The sequence below is a fragment of the Triturus cristatus genome, chromosome 2_1, assembly GCF_964204655.1.
Source record: "Triturus cristatus chromosome 2_1, aTriCri1.1, whole genome shotgun sequence".
NCBI classification, from domain to species: Eukaryota; Metazoa; Chordata; class Amphibia; order Caudata; family Salamandridae; genus Triturus; species Triturus cristatus.
In genome coordinates this window covers 35,786,511-35,810,593 of record NC_140581.1, presented here as the reverse complement: position 1 = coordinate 35,810,593, position 24,083 = coordinate 35,786,511, and the positions used below count along the sequence as shown (strand labels likewise).

General features: G+C 47.9%; 1 protein-coding gene across 3 annotated transcripts in view; it reads left to right on the top strand.

Annotated features, from left to right (window-relative positions):
* LOC146863662 (long-chain-fatty-acid--CoA ligase ACSBG2-like) overlaps positions 1–24,083 on the top strand; it is a 524,673-nt gene that overhangs the window by 164,035 nt on the left and 336,555 nt on the right. For all 3 annotated transcript variants that reach the window (XM_085627756.1, XM_085627760.1, XM_085627757.1), the window contains exons 5-6: positions 470–550; positions 7,312–7,461. In XM_085627756.1, the coding sequence (XP_085483882.1) occupies positions 470–550; positions 7,312–7,461 (231 nt within the window). The remainder of the gene's footprint in view (positions 1–469; positions 551–7,311; positions 7,462–24,083) is intronic.

Sequence of the window (24,083 nt, the reverse complement as noted above, 5' to 3'; positions counted from 1 at the left end):
AATAATGAGGTGCTACAGGATCGTGGGTATGTGCTGGAAGCAGCAGGTCTGAACCCTCAAGAGATGCTACTGCTTCCTGCTAAGAACCCTCAAAGGAAAGCAGAGGTCCAACCAGGTGAGGTTTGAATAATGAGTGAGACCAAAGTGCTGAAGCTGTCTCAAAACCTGGAGCCACTGGGTGCCTCAGAGGCACGCAGAAAGTCTAGACCAAGTGTGGATTTCAAACTTAGCCTATAATCCTGACAGACAAGGGCCTGACAGGTTTTGGATCACTGTAGAATGTGTCCAATGCACAAACAGCCTTAAGTGTTCCCTGCTGTTTGGATATAAACTGTGCATTTAGCACTCAAAACCATTGCCTTCAGTCTGACAAGTAGTAGAAGCTTAGGGCTTGATCTTGGTGTTTTCTGAATGATAGGTCATGTGTGTTATAACTGAGTTGTTTTGGTTTCCTTTGTGCTGAGTTTAGGTCCAGGACCAGCTGCCTCATCTGAAGGCCATCGTACAATACAATGATGAGCTGAAGGAGAAGAGACCCAACCTCTACACGGTGAGGAACTTCCACTGTCCTTGGTCATGTCTCCATCTCTCCCACTGTCTCACACAGTTACAAACCAACACATGCCCTAATATTAAGGCTGTGAAAGCCACAAATTTTTCCCCACAAAATTTCACAAAATTTATTGAAAATGACAGGAAATTGTGTTTTGGTAGCAACATGTGATTTGCCAGCAACTCATGCCACTTTCTTTTTTACCTTAGTCACACCTTTTGTTAAAAAGTCTTGTGATATACCAACAGGAGACAGGTTCGAGTATAAAAAGTGAGACTCGAGCTGGCCATCCACTGGTATCACTACAGGGATTAAGCAGTCCTCTGTGCGCCCAGGATGGCCCATCAGGATGTAGATTGCCCTTCAAGTCACACTTAAGCTCCCTTTCTGTGTGGCTGTCTAAAAGGAATGCCCAAAGTCCAGCTGTTGCTAACCCTAGACATATATTGGAGACAACCTGTAGGCACACAGGGCTAAGAAAAAAAGCCACCATCTCTCTAAAAGTGTCATTTTCAAAATTGTTTTGAAAAATTCGACTTTACCATTAAAGAGGTTTTATCCTTTCAATACCATAGGTACTAAACATTACAGCTCTACCTCTTTCTAATTGGTAATTACAACTTATTTGATTTAACAAGGAATTCTCAATGTTAACTTATGGGAGAGGTAGGCCTCACTGTAGTGAAAAACAAATTTGGGAGTTTTTCACTACCAGAACATGTAACACTTAAGAGTGCATGTCCTACATTTTAATTACACAGTACCCTTTGACGTGGGCTACCTAGGGCTTACCTTAGGGTGAATAATTTGTAAGAAAAGGGGAGTTTAAGGCTTGTCAATGGGTTTTAAATTCCAAGTCGACATGGCAGTGTACACTGCACACAGAGGCTCTCCAGTGGCAGGCCTGAGACATGTTTAAAGTGCTAATTAAGTGAGTGGCACAATCAGTGCTAAAGGCCCACTAGTAGCATTTAATTTACAGGCCCTGGGTACATGTTGTGCTCTTTACTAGGGACTTAAAGGTAAATTAAACAGGCCAATGGTGAACAAGTCAATCAAACCATGTTTTGGGGAGTGAGTACAAGCACTTCTGCACTGTTTAGCAGTGGTAAAGTGTACAGAGTCCTACAGCCAATAAAAACGAATTCAGCAAAAAGGGAGGAGGAAGGCAAAAGGTTTGGGGGTGACCCTACAGAAACTGCCATTTCCAACAGTTGCGCTCTACAAATCTAGCTAACATAATGTATGAGCATGAGGCACAAGGCAGAACAAAGGTAAACATTTGTCTGCCCATTTTCTTACCATGGAGAATCAGGGTACAGCATCTACTAACGATTGATACTAAAACCCCAGGATTAATCAGGTCAGCTATTACAGGAAAGATGTGCGCCTCTGCCTTGGGTGTAAAGCGATACCAAGGGTTTCGGGGCAGCTTCTTTTGTGGCGAATCTTGATCTTCAAGGGTTCCATCACAGCAAAACATCCCACATTGTTGAAACCTGTAGGTCCCAATGTGGAAGCCACATGGGAAAGTAAATAAGTTAGGCTAATTTAGAGTTATTTGCATCACATTGACAGTTTATACTTTCACAGAGCAAGGGGAGCCCCTCATTCTCACAGTGCTAGTGTATATGGAGGTACCTCTCAGGCTGTCATAAAACCCAGGATTGTTGCATAATTGTTGATTAAATCCAGGGGTGTCAACAGGACCTGGCACATTTGAAACAGCATTAGGGTAGTCTTTTTTTCCAATGCCCCGGTTGATCACAAGCAAAACAAAATCCTCCTTCTACCGGGGCTTCTCTTCTGCCCCTTACAATACCCCTGCCCTTTTCTGTCCCCCTCATACTCCTTTTGGCTCCCCCGTTGTCCTCACCATGGAGGAGCTCCACACACTCTCTCCCTTCCTTTCTGCTGTTTCAATGGGATTCATTTGGATTCAATCTTCTCTCCTTCCGGTGAAGCTCCGCAGTGGTTTCCGACGGCGACAAGTTCTGCTAGTTTCTTAGTTTGCCATCCAGTACATATCATCGTTAACAGGATTTTCACATTCTGCAGCAATCCCTGCACAAAATGAGGGTTGTGTCATCATCAACTGCATCACTGGAATGAGTGAATGGAAAGTGTCCCCTAGCCAGTCAGTCTGCTCCCCTACTGAAGCTTTCTCTAGTAATTGTGGGGCTGCGCTCTCAGATGTGCCCAGGTCCATCTGGGACCATTAGCACGTGTGCTCTGGCGTGCATCTTGTCTGATTATTGCACACCTCTGCCCGGTGCTTTGCTGTCAGTCATCCGCATCACAGTCCCCGCGAGCACATTACCTGCATACGTTCCATCTGCCAGAAGCCCAGCAGACACTGCTCTGAGTCCTCATTCCTTTGGTCGTCGGTCTCTTTCTCTTGTGGTTCAGTGATCTGGGGGAATATATAGGTAGGTGGAGCAGTGGGAGCGGAAACCCTGACTCTGTCCCAGACATACTTGGCATTCCAATTTCACCTGGATATTTTTCATACTCATTCTCACTTGGAATTTATCCTTACACTCATTGAGCTCTTCATGCCATTGCAAAGGAGTGGCCACTGTTCAGCTCGTTTTTCCGATCCTTTCTCTTTTTGCAAGTTCCCTAATCTCTCTATATGAAACTCACCATGATTAGGAGACGGCTTCTTTCCATCCTCGATAGAAACTCCCACCCACTGTCCAGATGCTTGCATGCAGCTTGCACATGGCTTTGCATTGCAGGTGGTACATGGTGTGGGCAGGATCTCCTTTTGGCGGGAGCTTGCTATGTGGACATTTCTTGATCTTGTGGAGTGAGGGCGGAACGCTGATATACACTAACACCCAAAAGTGTCCTTGCCTTCAGTGGCCCATCGGTTGTGTGCATGGAGGGGCTAGCAAGAGCCGGGGGAGCTGGATCAGAGGGCCTCTCTCTCACTCATATTCACCCTTCAAGGGCCTCATCTGGTCCTGGCATTCCCGCCTATCTTCCATTTACCATTACTATTGGTACAGCCACCTCGCTCTAAACCATGGATTTGCACACAATCTTTGTCTCCAGACTTCTCCCATTGTTACCTACCCGGCCAGCCTGAATTCTAGTCGCCTCCTCCCCAGACAACACTTATTCTGGATATATGAACACATTAAAGACATTTCAGATCGATATCTGCAACGCAAGCGAGCAAGCAAAGTACACTCAACCCCGGCTACGCTGCCGACTTTGGTGCTGGAAACCAGAGTTCGAGCCTCGAGGTTGCGTCCACATCCTGGGATTCTGGCCAAATCACTTAATCTCCCCGTGCCTGAATGTGTAATGTAAATACGGTGCTCATGTAAAGCGCTCCAATACCTCAAGTCAAGTTTGCGCTATATAAATATGCAAGAAAAAAAAATATCTAAATATGGCCCAAGGTGATTGCACTGTCCGGCCGAATCCCCAGGGCCTGTGCTGGGCTGTGTCTACCCCAGCCCCCGGCAGAAATCTCCCCCTTACCTCTGCGCCTGGGGTCCTCCTGTGGGGTGCGGTCCAGCGCAAGATTTGCTGGTCGATTGGGGGTCCCGGCACACAATGCACCAGGTTCTGTACAAGAAAACACAAGCACTCAGGGTAGCACTTGTGTTTAATACAAAAACAACCATCCAACACTCAAAATAAGCGAGGTACTTGCCTGTTCAACGGAACAGCGCTTCACCCTCGATCAGTTGCTGCATTTGATGCTAAGATCCATTGATCGTCGTTGCTACATTTAAACATTTGTATCTCAGTGCGAGTGAATGGAAGCAGAGCAGTGATACAGAAGAAACCTCGTGTTAGGCTCTCATGGGCGGCTGCCGCGCTCTTCTGGTGGGAAGGATGCGAGAAGGCCTTGATGAAACAGATCCATGGGTTGAAGCAAGCGATGGCTCTGCTATTCTCTGAGATCCTCACTTTGCTGTGGTCTGCTCACCTGAAGGGCTCTCCTAAGATGTGAGGTGTACAACATGGAATAACAAAAGGAGAACTTGTTTAAAAGGTGTGTAGGTGTGCAATGAAGCTTGGGCTTTAGTGGGCTTCAAGAGGTACAAACAGGGAAATAGCAACTGATGAATAAAATGTAAGGGTACACTTTAATGCATGGGCCTTTGCATCGTCATAGTATATTGCAAGCATTTAGGCACAAAAAAGTTCTAGATTTACTTTCTCACCTGTCAGTCAAGGACTGGATCTGCTGCTTATCCACCCAGGCAATACATATGGCAGCCACCCCAGGCACGGTGGCCGGGGTCCTCTGTTTGAGCAGACCCTCAAACACTTCCTCTGCAGCTCTTTCTTCTCAGTATCAGCACCAAGTGCCTAGAAGCTATACTGGCCCATTGCTCCTCCCAACAGTCCATTCTAGAATCAACCAAGCAAACACCTTCTTATCAGGAAATGCAAATCCAATGCACTCTGCTGCATAACCAGCATAACTTGTGCATAACAGATGTCAGTGTGTGCACTAAGTGAGCCAAAATGCACATACGGCAGCTTTTACTCGCAGCACACTGCGCCAATGACTGTCAAGGGTGAAATTCAGTGATTGATCATTCACTTCTTTCTCTGAGGCTCAGAGGAAAGGGTAGCCTCTTCCAGAAGCCAGGCTGTCTGTCCTCAGTGCATCACAGGTTACAGGGTTAATGGTCTCTGGTATGCAGTCCCTGATATCACTGTAGGGAAAAGGCTCAAAGCGGGAGTTTTGGATCTAGGGAAGACCTAGGCTGGAAATGTGCTGGAGCAGGAGTAAGGACCTCAACAGCAGGATGAAGCTATAGAAGCTGAGATGCACCAGTAAGCTGACTAGAGGCACATTATATACTGACTGAGCAGTAGCCGCCTGGCAGGAAGGGACTGGCCCCAGAACAGGAATCACCCAACAGGAAGAGGCTTGTCCCAGAACAGGATCCACTTGAATTGAATGGGAAGGACACCAAACAGGAAAAGGCTGGACATGCTGAAATAGTTTTCATATTTGGTAGTCATCTTGGAACGAAGTTTGTGTTTGGTGACTCTCTAGGAATGAAGGTTGTATTTGGTGGCCATCTTGGAATGCAGTTTGTGTTTGGTGACCCTACAGAAATAAAGTTTGTGTTTGGTGGCCATCTTGGAATGAAGTTTGTGTGTGATTACCCTATAGGAATGAAGTTTGTGTTTGGTGGTCATCTTGGAATGAAGTTTCTGTGTGATTACGCTATAGGAATGAAGTTTTTGTTTGGTGGCCATCTCGGAATGAAGTTTGTGTGTGGTGACCCTACAGAAATAAAGTTTGTGTTTGGTGGCTATCTTGGAATGAAGTTTGTGTGTGATTACCCTATAGGAATGAAGTTTGTGTTTGGTGGCCATCTTGCAATGAAGTTTGTGTGTGGTGACCCAACAGAAATGAAGTTTGTGTTTGGGGGCCATCTTGGAATGAAGTTTGTGTGTGATTACCCTATAGGAATGAAGTTTGTGTTTGGGGGCCATCTTGGAATGAAGTTTGTGTGTGGTGACCCTATAGAAATAAAGTTTATATTTGGTGGCCGTGTTGCAATGAAGTTTGTGTGTGGTGACCCCATGGTAATGATTTTGTTTTTGGTGGCCATCTTGTAATGAAGTTTGTTTTTGGTGGCCATCTTGAAATGAAATTTCTGTTTGGTGGCCATCTTAGAATGGACTCTCACTAAAGGGCAGTTGAACTGATACTTCCAGCTTAAAACTAGGCCAGTCGTTTGGCCATAGTGATAACAATGACTGGGGTGCTACCCTGCTAATGCAGAATGAGGCGGCACAGTCACAATTTCTAATGATTCTTTAGTTTGTGTATATGGTCTCTGATCATTGTCCAGAAATCAGTGTTTCTTGCATGCATTCTCTTTGATTTCTCACTGTGTGTTTTCCTTTTATTTCAGTGATTATCTTCTGCTTTGCTCTCCCTTCTGACAGCTCAAATGTTCATTATTTGAACTCCTGTTTGTGGCCCTCTAAATACCCCGGGGATTATTTATGAGAGACTTGCACTGCCAAAAAATAACTTTTTTTGATGATGCGGCAGCGCAAGCCTCTCAATCGTACCTGTGAGCTGACGCCAAGCCACCCTGCATGGCTCTGCAGGACCTCATAGATATGGAGTAAGACAAAGCAGTGCAGGTCGCTGCCTTGCCTTACTCTGTCTCAAGGAGGCGTTCTATGGAAGTTACGGTGGGTTTTCCCATGCAACACTCGAGGAATTTGATGCTCTTCCAGATTTATATAGTGATGTAAACCTAGAAAAACGTAAAATCTGTACACTTCTCGAGGTGAGGAGTAACGAGGAGAAATATGTTAATTTCACCTTGTTTTTTCATCTTTCCATGGGTGCTGCGTTCTACAGCACACACAGAAAGAGGAAAACGCCTGGTAGGATTGTTTTTGTGCAGGAAGATGCCCCTTCCTGCACAAAAACAATCCTGCATGCAACGGAGGCACCCTTGCACCATGGTGCAAGGATGCCTGCCCTGGAGCTCGGCACAAATTGAGTGCTGGCACCGACTGAAAGGACAGGAATGCACTGTATCTTGTAAATACAGTGCATTTCTGCCATTTCCAATTGGCGTAGGGCAGCGCAGCAACAAGACTTGCGGCGCTGCCTTATGCCAATTCAACATACATTAGGCTCCCTACTTATAGCTTTCCTGCATCTGTTTTACATTTTAGTCTTATGGACATTACTGGTGTATGGCTTGCCCTTTTCTGATGTTTTGACTCTTACTTTCTGTCTGCAGTGGGCGGAGTTCATGCAGCTGGGATCAGAAATTCCAGATTCTGAACTTGATGACATCATCACTTCCCAGCATGTAAATCAGTGCTGTACTCTGATCTACACCTCAGGGACAACTGGCACACCTAAGGGTGTGATGCTGAGTCATGACAATGTGAGTATCAATGCAGAATGACGTGTCCTGGGCCAGTCAATGTAAACAAATGTAACGTTAACAAAGGTGAATGACATGCACTGGACAGCATGTCCTCTCTCACATTTAGTACTATATCAATTTCACCAAAATAGACTAATATATTCAGTCAAGAAATTATTTTACTAAATGGGAAAGACAGAACACTTTACATGTAAAGAGGCAGTTGTAATTGGAATAAATGTATGGTGTATCATGTGTGAATAAGAAAAAAACAGCAATGGTTTTCGCATTTAAAAAACATTTTCATGTGAGAGGACATATGCAGTACAAAGGTCTGAAAAGAGTGCCTATTTGGTAAACAAACAAAAAACTGTTTAGATACAGCATAGAAAATAACCTGCTTTGAGTGAAGCAGCCCAGAGCATGCTCTAGTCATGGGATCATGTTCTAGTCAAACATCATCCTCCTGTTCATAGTACTTTATTCTAATAACTAATCTTATAACCTTATTTTTTGTGGCGTCCACTGTGGGCGAGGCCAAGGCAGTGGCAGTTCCTACAAAATTCCATTCTGTGAGCTGAAAGCAACATCTCCACATGCTTTCTGTGTATTCCTTGCCTAGCCTGTTGAAGCTACGTCAGGAGAGCACTGCCAGTGAGATGCTGTAGAAAGAACTGAACAGCACAATTGTAACTTTCTTCAAAGAAATGTTTACCATGCAATGGAATTCCAATTGTTGTGTCAGAGATCCATGTTTATTTATTGTGGATTGCTCTCGTTGCTTAAACAAGGTGGTGTTTATGTTCCACAGAACATCTCCCCTAAACATTTAGTAGAAAGACCACCCAAACTATTGGCTCTGGGAAGATTCAATAAAGCAAAACACCCACCTCTTGGACCCCATTGACTACACTGATATAACCAACAGCAGAAAAGGACTTCAAGATTTATGTTGGTTTGAAGACCTCTGCTGTGGAGGCTTCGGAATGGATATCTCCTATGGTTATCACCCAAAAAATCAGATGGTTCCTTGAGATTCTGTGTGGATCTTTGGAGCCTTAATGAGAAAATCATTACAGGCTGGTTTTCACTCCCAACGAGATGATTTTGATGCTGTCTGATGGAAGGTATTTCTAGACACTGGACCTGATAGTAACTTACCAACAGATCAAACGTCAACCGGATTCCAAAGCATTGACTGCATTTAATAGAACTGAGGGTGTGCACAAATTTACTAAGCTGGCATCTGGATTAGCATCGATGGCAAGTGTTTGTCCTAAGACGTACATATATGTCCTGGAAAGTATTAAGAATGTTATCTTTTTTTCAGGATGATATCTTACTCTATGTAAACTCTGTTGCAACACATAGTGAAATGCCACAGCAGGTTTTCGGTAAAAGATTCAGCTCTGGGCTTACCTTTCTCAAGGAAAAATGTAGGTTATTAATTTGAGAGAGGTGGAATACTTAGGGTGCCTAATATCCAGAGCAGGAGTTAGGTGTGGGCTAAATGTAATGTAATGCAGTCATCACTCTAGTTCTCTCTAGAATTGATTATGCAAACTCATTATACATTGGCTTGCCTAAATGCCACATTCACAGTATCCAAATTGTCCAGAACCAAGCAGCCCAGCTAATATACTGACAGCCCAGGAGGTGTACAAACACCCCGCTGATGTTCGGTGGTCTGGGTTTCCCAGCTATAATGATGCCATCCAATAGTCTATCTTGCTTTTGGTGATGACAATTTCGGGTTTTATCCGTATTAAGTTTGAGGTGGTTACTATTCATCCAGTTGAGTATGAACAGCATTGTGGATTGGAAGGTTTTGATTGATACAGGAGAGTTATTACTCCCGGACAGCAGTTGCATAACGTCGGTGTAGTTGTATATAGCACAGTTTCTGTTTTTCAATGAATGGACTAAAGGACGTATATACAAATTGAAGGGGTGGGGAGAGTGGGGGAGGAGCCATGGGGGCTTACACTGTCTAGGGGGACTCTGGATGAGATGAACAAGGTCAGATAGACAGACCATGAGCGGTCCTTCAGGAAGGAGGTAATCCAATCAAGCGCCGAGCCCCGCAATCCCGCAGCCTTGAAATGGTCCACCAGAAGGTATGGTACACTGTGTCGAAGGTCGTCAACCGGGTGAGTAGGACCGGGGCCTGGTGATGCCTCATTTTGTAAAATTTGGTAAGTCCCATTGTTAATGCTACGCTACCAAATGATAACAACAAAGTTTGATCTTTCACGGGGATAGTGTTATATTATTCCGGGTTTGTATAGGACTTGGCCCACAATACCGAAGCTTCACAGTTGTTGCTGACAAAAGTGAAAAAAAATGACATGTTCCATAATGGAAGAACTGAGTCACTGTCTGTTAGTCTCAGTTGCCAGATGTTGCAGGGGAAGAGAGTGACCTTGAAACTGATGAAGTAGTGGCAAGTGTGAATGATGCTATATAAGAGTTAGAAACATTATATTGAGGAAGGACTGGATTGTGGCCACGGAAGAAGACCCTGTAAACTGTGGTTAAACTCATTAAGGGAACATCATTGAGCGAGAGTGGGCTTCCTGTTGGTGCCTGACCTTACTTTAAGGTCATTGAGGAAATGTCATTGTGTGATGATAACATGGTAATAAGAGATGACAGATTTGTACCTCTTATTTGAGGTAAGAATCAAGATAATAGCTTTAGCTTATGAAGGACATTTGGGGCAAGCCATGAAAAATGACTTAAAGAGGACCTTTGGTGGCGTACGATGAATGGCCAAGTAAAGAGATGGGTATTGGGGTGGGGAGTGTGTAGGCAGGTGGAAAAACACTTGAAGGTTGATTTAGGCACATTAGACTGTGATCAGCTTCTTGTAATGTCAGACACTTGTGGGAAAATAGCTACTTATATTTTATTGGACCCTTTTCATATTTGCCTGAACAAGAAAGATATGCAGCTGTTGACGCTTAGCTGATGCTAAGTCTACATGGATTGAGATGGTATTTATGATAAATGTAACCACGCCTTCCGCTATAGGAGCACTTGGTGAGTTTTCTCACTCAGTAGGTGTACCTTCTTAGTTAGTCATTGACAATTGCCATACTTGGAATCCGCGGCGTGTGTTTCAAAAACATGACCGTAATGAAGTGGAGGAAAGCAAGGAAGAATATAGTGGGTGGATCTTCATGAGGCATTCCGTAATAAACTAAGAAGGAGGGTAAGCAGAGATGATATAGAATTCAAACGTTTATTCTTCAGATTAAAGTAGGCTTCTTGGGTTACAGAAATTGCAGATTACAAAGTAGTTGTAGCAGTAGCCCCACCAGGATCAGCATTGCAGCTGCTCAGCCAACACACTCCAACTGCCATTTCACTCAACCAGACACACATGAACATTCTATGACATCAATCACACTGCTGAGCAGCAGGGCATAGAATACAAAGGAAGGAAGGACTTGCCATCAAGAATAGCAGGATACCACACACCTTCCTCCCTTATGGAGACAATATCAAACAACAGTACAAATAAGATGGTAACACATCATAAAACAGACAGAAAAAGAAAGAGGAAATACCGAGAGATATAACACAAGCACAACACACAATCTCCCCTACAGTAAGAGGAAATAAATGTGCTCCAAAGGATGCAACACAGAAGTCCTAGGAAAGAATAGTGCAATAAAGAAAGACACCAACATACGCACCACTCCTTTCACTAATAGAAATAAATGTGCTCCAAAGGATGCAACACACATTTCTAAGTAAAAGATTGTGCATAACCAGGGTGCCAAAGATACACCCAGTAAAAAGTAAATGAACTGCAAATTTGGGTTGAAATACCCATCACAAGTAAATGCAATAAGGTGAGGAACATAACCCCACCAAACAGTTTGAGCCCATAAACATGACCCATCATCAGAAAATGCAAATATTGCCCAACAAACTGCAATTCAACAACTCACTTTAACATTTGGGGTACCACAATCCCCACCTCAATATGGTTTGAGCATTAAAGTAAATTAAATTAACATAAAGCCCACCACCAGTTAGAAAAAGTTTGAGCTCAACAAATATACCCACCACCTGTAAACACCCACAAAATTAGAGGTGCAAAGTGCCCCATCAGAAAATATCTGTGCTCAACATCAGGCTCACCACCAGTCAACACAAGTAAAGATTGCGGTAATGATATGCTGTTCAAAAATTATAAGAGCTCAACATTATACTCATCAACCAGAATTAAAATACAAGTTGGGGTCACAGTGTGCCCAATAAAAATGGTTAGAGCTAAGCAAACTGCTCACCCCCAGAAAAGTAAGGTTTGAAGTTGCAAATCACCCACCAACCATGGCTTAGGAACAACAACAACCCAACACCATCAACACAGTCAGTTAGTAAGGTTTGAAAATTAATCCCAACACCAGCAACTGCAAAATTAGTTATAGAAATCCCAGTACTGAAAAGTCCTGTTACAACATGCGGCATGTCATGATGACAGAAATGCACTCTATTATTTGCTGGTGCAAACACAGCATGACTCACACAACTAGGAATGAAGTACAATTTATGAGTCAGTTTAGATAATCACTCGGAGCTGTTAAACCCTGTAAAAGCAAAATACAGATGCCTATTTCAAATTGACCTGTACAATAAGCCAGAGAAAAAGGACATAAAATCCCAAAGCTGAAATAGTCATGGCATTGTGAAACTCGACATCCAACAGAATCCACTCCGCTGGTGAGCGACTACTCACCCGAAAGGACACTGCACCCCCTCACAGTTCACGACCTCAATTTGCCGCTGGTAGCCACTTCAGAAAATGCAGGAGTCCGTTGAAGTCAAAACACCTTTTGAAAAAAAAACAATGCCACAGCATTTCACAGTGCACGCCGAAGGAATGCGCACTTCAGATGCACGCAGAACGAACTCACGTTAGCCTCCCGCAGTGCCCATGTAATGCAGCGCGTCAACGGGGATATGACGCTGCGTTTACATGACACGTCCACGGCGTGCACACGTCAGGGGAAGTCAGGTATCCAGGACAAAACGTCACGATAACCAGAACACCGCAGACGCGGAGCTGGATGGAACGCAATGCAGAGGAAAAGAATCCAGCCTCCCACGCAGCTCCTTGAGGCTCAAGGGAAGCAGCTCGAGTGAAATTCCGAGCTGCTTTGGTAAGCAGCTCAAGCAAAAGTCCGATCTGTTTAAATTCAAAAAGACACAAGCGGTCACGGGATTAAAAAAATGCAGTCACCTGTGCCCTCTCGAAATATAGGCAAAAAGAACAACTGATGGACAGAATGCAGAACAATGTCATACATTGTCATACATTGCTGCCTGCCTCCTTCCAGCTGCCTAGCTGCCTACCTGCTGACGCCTCCAGCCCGGCGCCCCTGCCGCCGCAGGGCCGCCCGCCTCGATCGCCGATCCAGCCCGGCGCCCCAGCTGCCGCAGGGCCGCCCGACTCGATTTTCGCGCCGGTTTTTGCCGCGACCCCGCCCCCACGCCTGCTGATAGGACCACGCGCTCCCCGCCTCCCAGCTGACCCGCCCTCCCGGCTCCCTTCTTAAGGGGACCCCGACCCAGGTTCTGCAGCGACCACTGTGCCCTCGGCCTGGTTGCCCCCACGCCCACTGCCTGCTGCCTGCCTCCTTCCAGCTGCCTAGCTGCCTACCTGCTACCTGCTGACGCCTCCAGCCCGGCGCCCCAGCCGCCGCAGGGCCGCCCGCCTCGATCGCCGATCCAGCCCGGCGCCCCAGCCGCCGCAGGGCCGCCCGACTCGATTTTCGCGCCGGTTTTTGCCGCGACCCCGCCCCCACGCCTGCTGATAGGACCACGCGCTCCCCGCCTCCCAGCTGACCCGCCCTCCCGGCTCCCTTCTTATGACGCCCCCTCAGCGACCGCGCAGCGGACGCGCGCAGCGGGAGCACCGACTGAGCGCCGAAGGTGCGCCAAAGGTAAGCCCGTCTGCGCCCGTCCGCGCCTGGACCGCGCCCAGTGCCAGGACCCCTGGCCCCCGCAGACCCCAGCCCACCCGCCGGACCTACGACGCCGCCACCCTCATCGCACTCAACGACGGACGAGTTTTGGTATGCTACCGTGCCACCCCGAGACGCACCCACGGACCCTTCAGCTGCCGCACCTGCAAGTTCACCTGCATCCGGACCCGCCCCACACCAGCACCCGCCAAGCCGAACACCAGCAGCAACCACCTCAAGTGCATCCTGCTCAACACCCGCTCAGTCCACAGACACGCCATCGAACTCTGGAACCTCATCGACACCACTGCTCCTGACGTTGCCTTCCTCACGGAGACCTGGATGAACGCCTCTTCAGCGCCCGACATCGCCATCGCCATCCCAGAGGGCTACAAGATCACCCGGAGGGACCGCACCGCCAACCAGATAGGAGGAGGCATCGCCATCATCCACAGGAACACCATCCGCATCACGACCTACACCGACGACATCCTGACTACCGCCGAACACCTACACTTCCAGATCCACACCGACCCGAAGACCACCCTCAGAGGCACCCTGATCTACCGACCCCCGGGACCACGCACACAATTCAGCGAGGACATCGCCAACTTCGTCAGCCCGCATGCCCTCCCCTCCGCTGACTACATCCTCCTGGGGGACCTCAACTTCCACCTGGAGAACAACAACGACCACAACACCACCACCCTGCTCGACAACCTCGCAAACCTCGGACTCAAGCAACTGGTGACCGCCCCCACCCACCTCGCCGGACACACACTCGACGCCGTCTTCTCCTCCTGCAAAGACATCGCCTTCAGCCACGCCACAGGACTCCACTGGACGGACCACAGCTGCGTCCACTTCACCTTCAAAAGAACGACGACCCACCACCACCAGCAACAGGTCGCCCGCAGAAGCTGGAGCAAGATCACAGCCGACCAGCTCGCCGCTTCCCTGAGCCAGCACCCTCCCGCCAGCTCAGCGAACCCCAGCCAGGCCGCCGACAACCTCACGAAGTGGATCAGCAACTGCGCGGACAAACTCGCCCCACTGAGGACCCCGCCCAGCAGACCCGGCAGCAAGAAGGCCCCATGGTTCACCGACGAACTCAAGAGCTCCAAGAAGAACTGCCGAGCCCTCGAGAAAGCCTGGAGAAGGGAGCCAACTCCGGACAACATGACCACCCTCAAGCTTGCCACCCGGAAGCACCACCAACTGATCCGCGACACCAAGATAACTGCATTCAAGGACCGGTTGGATAACAACGCACACAACAGCAAGGAACTCTTCAACATCGTGAAAGAGCTCTCCAACCCCAACGCCGGAAACAACGACATCACCCCATCGCAAGAACTCTGCAACTCCCTCGCCTCCTACTTCCACAACAAGATCGCGGACATACACAACAGCTTCAACACCCTACCGACGAACGCCACGTCCAACCCGACCGAACCACCGCCCCCCACCTCCACCCTCCGCGCCTGGACCCCGATCTGCACCGAAGAAACCGTCCGCATGATGAACTCCATCCACTCCGGATCTCCGACCGACCCCTGCCCTCACCACGTCTTCAACAAAGCCGACGCCGTCATCGCACCCCACCTGCGGGACATCATCAACACCTCCTTCACCACCGCCACCTTCCCCGAGAGCTGGAAGCATGCCGAACTCAGCGCTCTACTCAAGAAACCAACAGCGGACCCCACCGAACTCAAGAATTACCGCCCCATCTCGCTGCTCCCGTTCCCAGCCAAAGTCATCGAGAAGACCGTCAACAAGCAACTGGCCGCCTTCCTCGAGACGAACGGATCCCTCGACCCCTCACAGTCTGGCTTCCGAGCCAACCACAGCACCGAGACCGCCCTCATCGCTGCCACCGATGACATCCGAACCCTGATGGACAACGGAGAAACAGCGGCCCTCATCCTACTAGACCTCTCCGCGGCCTTCGACACCGTCTGCCACCGCACCCTAGTGCAGCGCCTCAGCAACGTCGGAATCCAGGAGAAGGCACTGGAATGGATCATCTCCTTCCTCGACGGAAGAACACAGAGAGTCCGTCTACCACCGTACAAGTCAGAGGCCACCAAAGTCATCTGCGGCGTCCCTCAAGGATCCTCGCTGAGCCCAACCCTCTTCAACGTCTACATGAGCCCCCTCGCGGCCATCGCACGCCAACACAACCTCAACATCATCTCCTACGCCGACGATACCCAGCTGATCCTCTCCCTGACCAACGACCCCGCCGCCGCCAGAGCCAACCTTCACGAAGGAATGAAAGAGGTAGCCGAGTGGATGTCGACCAGCCGCCTGAAGCTGAACTCGGACAAGACGGAAGTCCTCATCCTGGGATCCTCGCCCTCCGCCTGGGACGACTCCTGGTGGCCCCCCGCCCTGGGCACCGCACCCAAACCGACAGACCACGCACGCAACCTGGGCTTCATCCTGGACTCCTCCCTCTCCATGACCAAGCAAGTCAACGCCGTCTCCTCGTCATGCTTCAACACCCTGCGCATGCTACGGAAGATCTTCCGGTGGATCCCCACCGAGACCAGGAAGAATGTCACCCAGGCACTCGTCACCAGCCGACTGGACTACGGCAACGCCCTCTACGCCGGAACCACCGCCAAGCTCCAGAAGAGACTCCAACGGATCCAGAACGCCTCAGCCAGACTCATCCTCGACATCCCACGACACAGCCACATCTCCGGACACCTAAGAGACCTGCACTGGATCCCGGGCAACAAGAGAATCACCTTCCGTCTCCTCACCCACGCACACAAAGCTCTTCACGACCAAGGCCCGAGCTACCTCAACAACCGCATCAACTTCTACGCTCCCAAACGACACCTCCGATCAGCCAGTCACGCCCTCGCCGCCGTCCCCCGCATCCGAAGAACGACAACAGGAGGAAGGTCCTTCTCCTACCAGGCCGCCAAGACCTGGAACTCCCTCCCGACCGACCTGCGCCTGACCCAAGACCACCTCGCCTTCAGGAAGAAGCTCAAGACCTGGCTGTTCGGGTAGTAGCAGCACCCCCCCCCCCCCCAGCGCCTTGAGACCCTCCGGGTAAGTAGAGCGCTCTATAAATGCCTATGATTGATTGATTGATTGACATTCACCCCAGTGCACAGATCCGGGCCTAAATCCATGGTTCTTTTGCTTCCCGTGCCATTCCAGTTTGAACCCAGCCATATGCAAATCCGTCTTGACCCTGCTCCCCATGGGAACAGTCCAGCCCAAACTGCCAGGCCAGGTCCTCCCTGGACTTCAAACATGCATCCTAGAAATAGTTTTGGGTTTCACCGCTCATCAGCCAGACTAGCTTGACTACACAGGACGCTTGTTTCCGGTCCAGGGAGGACCTGGCTTGGCAGTTTGGGCTGGACTGTTCCCATGAGGCACATGGTCAAGACTGATTTGCATAAAGCTGGGCCCAAACTGGGGTGGCATGGTGAGCAAAAGAACGATGGGTTTAACCCAGATCTCTTGACTGGGGGTGAATGTTTGATTTGATCTGCATTCCCTCCATCATCTGTATGTCTATTGCTTTCTCACCCTAAGTGTGTCGGGTATGCCCAGATGTGGGTCCCGTGCTCACTGTGCCACTGATTCAAGCTAGCCTGGCTGATGAGGGGTGATGCCCCGAAACCAGTCCTAGGATGCTTGTTTCCAGTCCAGGGAGGACTTGGCTTGGCAATTGCTTGTTTCTGGTCCAGGGAGGACCTGACTCGGCAGCTCGGTTTGGACTGTTCCCATTAGGCACAGGCTCAAGACTGATTTCCATATGGCTGGGTCTAAATTGAGGTAGCATGGTGAGCCAAAGAACGATGGATTTAACCCAGATCTCTTGACTAAGGGTGAATGTTTGATTTGCTCTGCATTCCTTCCATCATCTGTGTGTCTTTTGCTTCTTCTTGAAACATAGGGCAGACCTCCACTATATAAAAGAATGCACACACTGCTGATAACTGCCACAGCTACAAGTGTCCAGCAGAAAATAGCGCAGTTATCACAGTCTCCGGGGCTCAACTGTATGGAAAGAAATTCAGGAGGTCAATTCTTTGGCACATGAAGACCATAGGGTGAAAATCAAACCACTTCAAAAGTAATACAGTTTCTAGACACAGAGGCTCATTGTCGGCTCTTTTCAAATGAGTATTAAATCACGTAATAGTTGCACAGTCCCATAAACTGCAGCAAGAAAGCCACATGCTCATCGTGTGTTCACCTTTTATCACTTGACACGTTTCTTCTTGCTTGAGCTGACTGCAGGCTGACTTGTTATCTGTACACCCAGTAATGTTTCTTGAAACCTAAGTAATGTTAGCTGAGCAGCGCCTGTTCCAATGCCCTGGGTTGAGGCTGTCTGATGGAAAGAGATAGCGGTGGGGCTCCCAGGTGCATTTCCACTTAGTAGGCTTAAATAGTCCCTCTTTAAAGTACTCTTGATATCTCTCCTCCACTGTTGCAGTAATCGTGACTCCTGTTAAGTTTCAGAAGTGAACTTTTCTCCACTTTAGGTCCTTTTCCGCTCATCGCCAGTGTAATAAACTAAGAAAGAGGATAAACAGACAGGATGGAATTAAAGTAGGCGTTTTAGGTTACAGAAATTGCAGAGTATAAGGTAGTTGTAGCAGTAGCCCCACCTTGAGCAGCATCCCAACTGCTCAGCCCACATACACAAACTGACATTTAACTCAACCAGACACACATGAACATTCTATGACATCACTCAAAATGGCTGAGCAACACGGCATAGAATACAAAGGAAGGACTAAACATAAATAAGAGCAGGATACCACACATTCCTATTTTCAGGAAAATGAGAGAAGGTATGCAAGAGGCACCTTATATCTGCAAAATGATATAGGTAGTGAAACAGGGAACACTTTTCCCTCTATCCACATGTCCAACAGGTCAGTACTTGTTGTCAAGGGGTAGGGGGCCGTTAAGGTTTTACAGACCATTGGGGTGGTTGGTGGAATTGGTGTGCGGGTGAGTCTGTCCCCAAATAGGTTTACAGACCTTGCTAAAGGCGGTTCAGTGCTGGGTCCACCCCGCCGCCGCACTGCCAAAGCTGTGGACGGACTGTCTACCAGATTAGGACTTTCCTCCTGTCTGGTGAACATTATTTTTGATGTTCCCACAGTTGTGTGCTGAAAAAGGGCACCGCAATGGTAACATCTAAACAGTTCCTGCATGGCATGGACTGAAAAGTCCATGCCATGCAGGAACTGGTGTGCATGCACACTGGGGGACACATGTTGTTTTGCCCTGTGTGCATCCACAGGGCGTGAGGCACAAGGAGGCCCTTAAATCTGTGGCAGAGAGGAAACTTGTAAGAAGCCTGGAGTGTTACTGCCTCCTGACTGCTGCAACACCGCCAGGGGACGGCAGTTCCCTGGCGGCTGTGGCGGGGGCCTGGGGCGGTCCCACCCATATTGTAATAGGGTGGTCAGGAGACCTCCACCGCCGTGCCACCGCAAGTCTGGCGGTACGTGAACCTCCAGACTCGTAATCGGTGCCTGAGTGTTCAATGTGTTATATGTTTGTTGTTTCTGGGTTTGTGTGGTGTGAATACATACAGCCATTTTCCTCTTTGTTACGTGAGGAAAAGGAGATGTAGTGTAAGATTATTCAAGGGACTGTTCACCATATAATGGCATTGAAAGACCTGGCACCTTGGCGTGGGTCTCCCATCCATTGTTTGTGTTTTTGCTGGTTATAGATGCTTTGGGCACTGTACCACTGCTGTCCAGTGCCACAGTGCAAGTGCTCCCTATGGTAACTTGATGTATGGATTAGTGATTCCATGATTGGCTGGTTTGGTTTACTTGTCAGACCCTAGTACAGTGTGCCTAGGGCTTGTAAAGCAAATGCTGCTGGTGGGTTTGCAGCCCTGGTTGTGCCACCCACAGAAGCAGCCTGTAAAAGTGTGTTTCAGGTCTGCCATTGCAGAGCCGGTGTGCAGTCTGGTACTGCCATGTTGACTGAGCAAGTGCACCCACTTGCCAATCCCTAAACCTTCCCTTTTCTTCATATCAGACACCCCTATGGTAGGCCCAAGGGCAGGGTGCATTGTAAGTATAAGGTAGGACATGCCCTGGTGTGTGTGGCATGTCCTAATAGTGAATTACAACCATTTTCGTTTTTCACTATTGCAAGGCTACCTGTTCCCCATAGGCCAGAATGGGCAGTTTGATTATTACATCTTATAATCCTAACTGACTCAGGGAACCAGGTAGAAATTCGAGTTTAGTATGTGAACTCAGAATGATAAAATGCATCTTTTAGTGAAGATGGTTTTAACATTCTGTGTTTGAAAATACCACTTTTAGAAAGTAGGTATTTTCTTGTCTAATCATCCAAGCCTGCCGCTGCTAGGTTGTGTATTCCTTGTCTGGAGTTTGAGTGACAGGGGCTGGGGGATTCCAGGAGACAGGGTGAGTCAGCACAGGGCTGAATAGAGAGATCTGCATGTAGATGGGTGGGAGGAGTTGCACCTGGGACCTGAATAGGGCTGTGCCTTCCCTCCAAAATGCTGGCTCCACGTCCTGTGGTGCGTCCGATGTCCTTGCCCTGCACTGTGAAATGAAAGAAGGAGGCTAGTCAACAAAGTGCTCCAGGACTGACCAGAACTGGTTTGGACTAGACAAAGGCCTCTCTGCTTTCAGAGAACAAAGAGAAACTGTGTATAAAAAGGGGGACCCAGACCCCAGAACTTTAGATCACTTTGGGAAACAAGAAGAAATCTTTGCTGAGGAGAGGAACTAGAGAAACAGAGGAAGAGACTATCCCTAACCTGAGTGCTGTTTTGGGGATTGGCCTGCAGTGGTTGCCTGACTGCCAAAGAAAGGATAGAGGAACTTTGCATGTACTTTCATCAACTTGTGAAGGATCTCCAAGGGCTTGAGATACAGCTTGCCTCCTGCTAAAGTCTCAGGGACAACAGGCTTCACCCACCAGCTCCCCAAGAGTTCTTTGGCAGTGCCTACAGTTGTGTTGGGCTTCCTGAGGGACTGCGTGTCGCAAGGAGCTGCAAGCGCGACGCACAAAGAAGAAGCGTGTCACCGAACTGCTGCTGCTTCACAACGCGAAAGTGCCTCGCATCACCGGAGAAGAGGATCGACGTCGCATCAGATGCCTCCGCATCATCGCAGAAGCATGTCGCAGCCACAGCCGCTGACGTCGCATCGCTGGGAAAGCGTGTCGCCTCTGCAGTTGTTGCATCATTGCTGAAGCGCCTTGCATCGGTGGAGAAGAAGATCGACGTCGCATCAGATACCGCTGCATCACCGGGAAGCGTGTTGCAGGGCCTGTCGCGGCTCAGATGAATCGTTGAGTCGCCATAGGGCCGTCGGGCGTGCACGCATCGTGTCACATCAAGAAGACTCCATCTTTGTCGCATTGCACCGGATCTTCATCGCATCATGACGTTGCTGGTCGCATCGCCACGGAAGCGCAGTAAGAAACCGACACATCACCTCCTCTCACAGAGAAGAACCGACGCATCCCCTACGCATCAGTAGGGACCTGACGCATCACCGTTCTTGCGTGTAAGGAACCGACGCATCACCTTCCCTGCAAAATTTTCGTTGTATAGCGTTGCGCATCCTAAGGTACATTGAACTCAAAGTGTCGCATTTTACATCTTAAGAGAACTAAGCTATTTCTACCATTTTTAAAGTACAGTATTGTGGATTTTTGTCGTTTGTGGTCATGTGTTAAGTCTATATATAAAGATACTTATTTTTAATATACAACTTGTGTGGTGTCCACCTCTAGTAATGTCACTGGGTTACTGTATGTGTTCACAAATGCTTTACACACTGGCTCTGAGATAAGCCTGTCTGCTCGTTCCAAACTACCAAAGGGGTGAGCAGGGGTTATTTTGGGAGTGTACCCTCTTACCCTGACTAGAAGCAAGGGTCCCTACTTGGTCAAAGGTACCTACCTCTGCCAACTATAGACCCCAGTTCTAACATTGGTGGTCAGCAATGAGGATGTTGGACTTGCATTTGTGACTCATATACAGTGACTGGTGAACTCTACTAGTGAGTGCAGACCAAATGCAACCACATACTTTTGGTAGATTGTTTTTCCTGGGATTTTCTATTTTTGCCAAGAACTGCCATGTTTAACCACCACGAGTAAAGCAGCATCCATTGCATCTGTTGATTTTGATTGGGAAGAGGAGAAACTGGAATGCTACAATGTGAGACAGCTAAAGCACTTCTGCAGGAAATTTAAAGTTGCAATTACCGGTCTCTCCAAGAAGGATGAGTTCCAAAAGGCGCTGAGGGCCTGGGTCGAGCGAGGGGTACCCCTGAGAATGAGGAAGGGGTTGAGAATGCAGAGGAGCAGCTGGATGGGCCATTTGTTCCAGGGCAAAGGAGAGCAACCTCCCCAGTAGGTAGCAGTGTTTCTGCCAAAGACTTATCCCGAATTGGAAGACAGGAAGGAGTGTAGGATGCATGAGATGGAGCTGCCCAAGCTCAAGTTGAGTGGGCAGTTAGAATTTGAATTGCAAACTAGGAAATTGGCGGAAAAGCGGATGCAACTGGAGCATGAGAAAAGTTTGAGGGAGAGGGAATTGAAAGTAAGGAGCTTAGAAATTACTCCCTCTGGTGGTAGCACACCGTCCCTGCTTGTGGAAGCTAGGGTATATATTTCTAAAGATGTGGTGAAAGAATTTTATAAGAATGAGACTTTGGGCAGTGGTTCAAAGCCTATGAGGTAGCCATGACTTCCCACCGAGTCCCTGAGCAGGATCGGGGAGCAGGGTTGTGGGGGCAGTTCCTTAGTGAGGAGTGGGATACACTGTTACACTTGTCATCTGAAAGCCATAATTCATATAGCCACATGAAGGAAGCATTGATGTCCAGGTATGGGTTGACTCCTGAATTGTATAGACAGAGGTTTAGAAATTGCAAGAAGATGGAATCAAGCACATGGGTAGAATATGTAACTTTCTTTTGCAGAGCATTGGATGTTGGGTGAAGGGTAGCAAAGTGAATGATTTTGAGGTGCTCTTTGATTTAATTGCATGGGAGCACTTGTCATGTAATTGTTTTCCAGAGTTATGCCAGCACCTGATTGATAGCAGGTTGACTAATGCTAGGAGCTTGCTGAGAAGGCGGATCGCTGGGTGAGCACCCAGGTCCACAAGGGTCATGTGGGAGACTCAGCCAAGAGTGGGCAGGGTCCCCAGCAGAGGAGGGGGGGACAAGGGTAAACAGAGGGAGTACCAGAGAGGGCCCCAAAGTAATTCCTAAGGGAACCAAGGGAAAGGTTCCCTCCCCCTGAGAAGAAGCACGGGGCCCCAACAGGTAACCCTGTTCCTAGGGGACCATGTCATGAGTGATGTAATATGTGACGTCATCAGCAGTGCATTGCGGGGGCGCGAGTTATAGTTAGCTGAACTAACTATAACAGGGGAATTTCTAGGGTTTTGTACAAGGGAAATGTCCAGCTAACTATAACACCTCTGAAACCTATGGTTTTTTCAGTGAATTTCTAAGGTTTTTTAAATGCCAATTCCTAACTATAACGCCCCTGAAACCTTTGGTTTTTTCAGTGAATTTCAAAGGTTTTTTTAAATGCCAAATCCTAACTATAACGTGCATGAAACCTATGGTTTTTTCAGTGAATTTCAAAGGTTTTTTAAATGCTAATTCCTATCTATAACTTATCTCTGAAGATATAATGAAAAGCATTCTTTTTTAAAAGTAGGGTGCACATTAGTTTTGTGGAAAAGCATCTTTGTGATTGGTTAAGAAAAATCAGTTTCAACGTGGAGTACATATCATAGGATAAAATTTGCTCAGCTCAACCACACCTACTTGCATTTAGAAGGCACTGTTCGAACTTAAAACAATCGTCAACTTTTAACCTGCACGTGTCGTTAAATGTTCAAGAAAATGTTACAAAAAAATATCGTAAAGTTAAAAAAAATTGATGAACTTTTAACCTGCACGTATTGTAGAATGTTCTAGAAAGTGTGTTGATAGAATACGTTGCACTTCTGAATTCTATGTGTTGTTGAATATTAAAAAAAACGTTTCATTTGGAAAATTAAAAAGAAACCAATAGAGAAGTTTTGAAACCTAAAAGAATCAAGGAACTATTCTAATTTATTCTTTACATGTATTTATGTGTGCAGCAACAAAATTATAGACACAACAGCACTAGGAAGAGGAAGAAGCAGGGAGTGGGGGGAGGGGGGGAGATGGGCAGAATGGCACACATGCACAATTAAGTACAACACACATATAGACTAACAATGGCCAAAATGAAACACACCAACAAGGAGCACAAGTCACAAAACCTGCCAACATCACACCACTGAACGAGCATAGAAGTGAAAACCACGCTGCATTCATACAGGATGTGTACAAAGGCCAGTCGTTGGTGTTGTGGGATGTCTGCGACCGTGGTCATCATGGATGAGATGCCCAGCATGTGGCACATGGTCGAGTTCACTGTGTGTTATGTTGCCAAACGGCTGCTCCTCCCTCCCACGAGCCCCCACACTTTTGTACGGTGAGCTGTTGTATCTCGTGCACTCATACGGCACGCCATTGTAATGCCTATTTGCGCATGTCCTGCTACATTCCAACTACAACATCCCAGTGCCGTTTGGAGGTGGTGCATGCC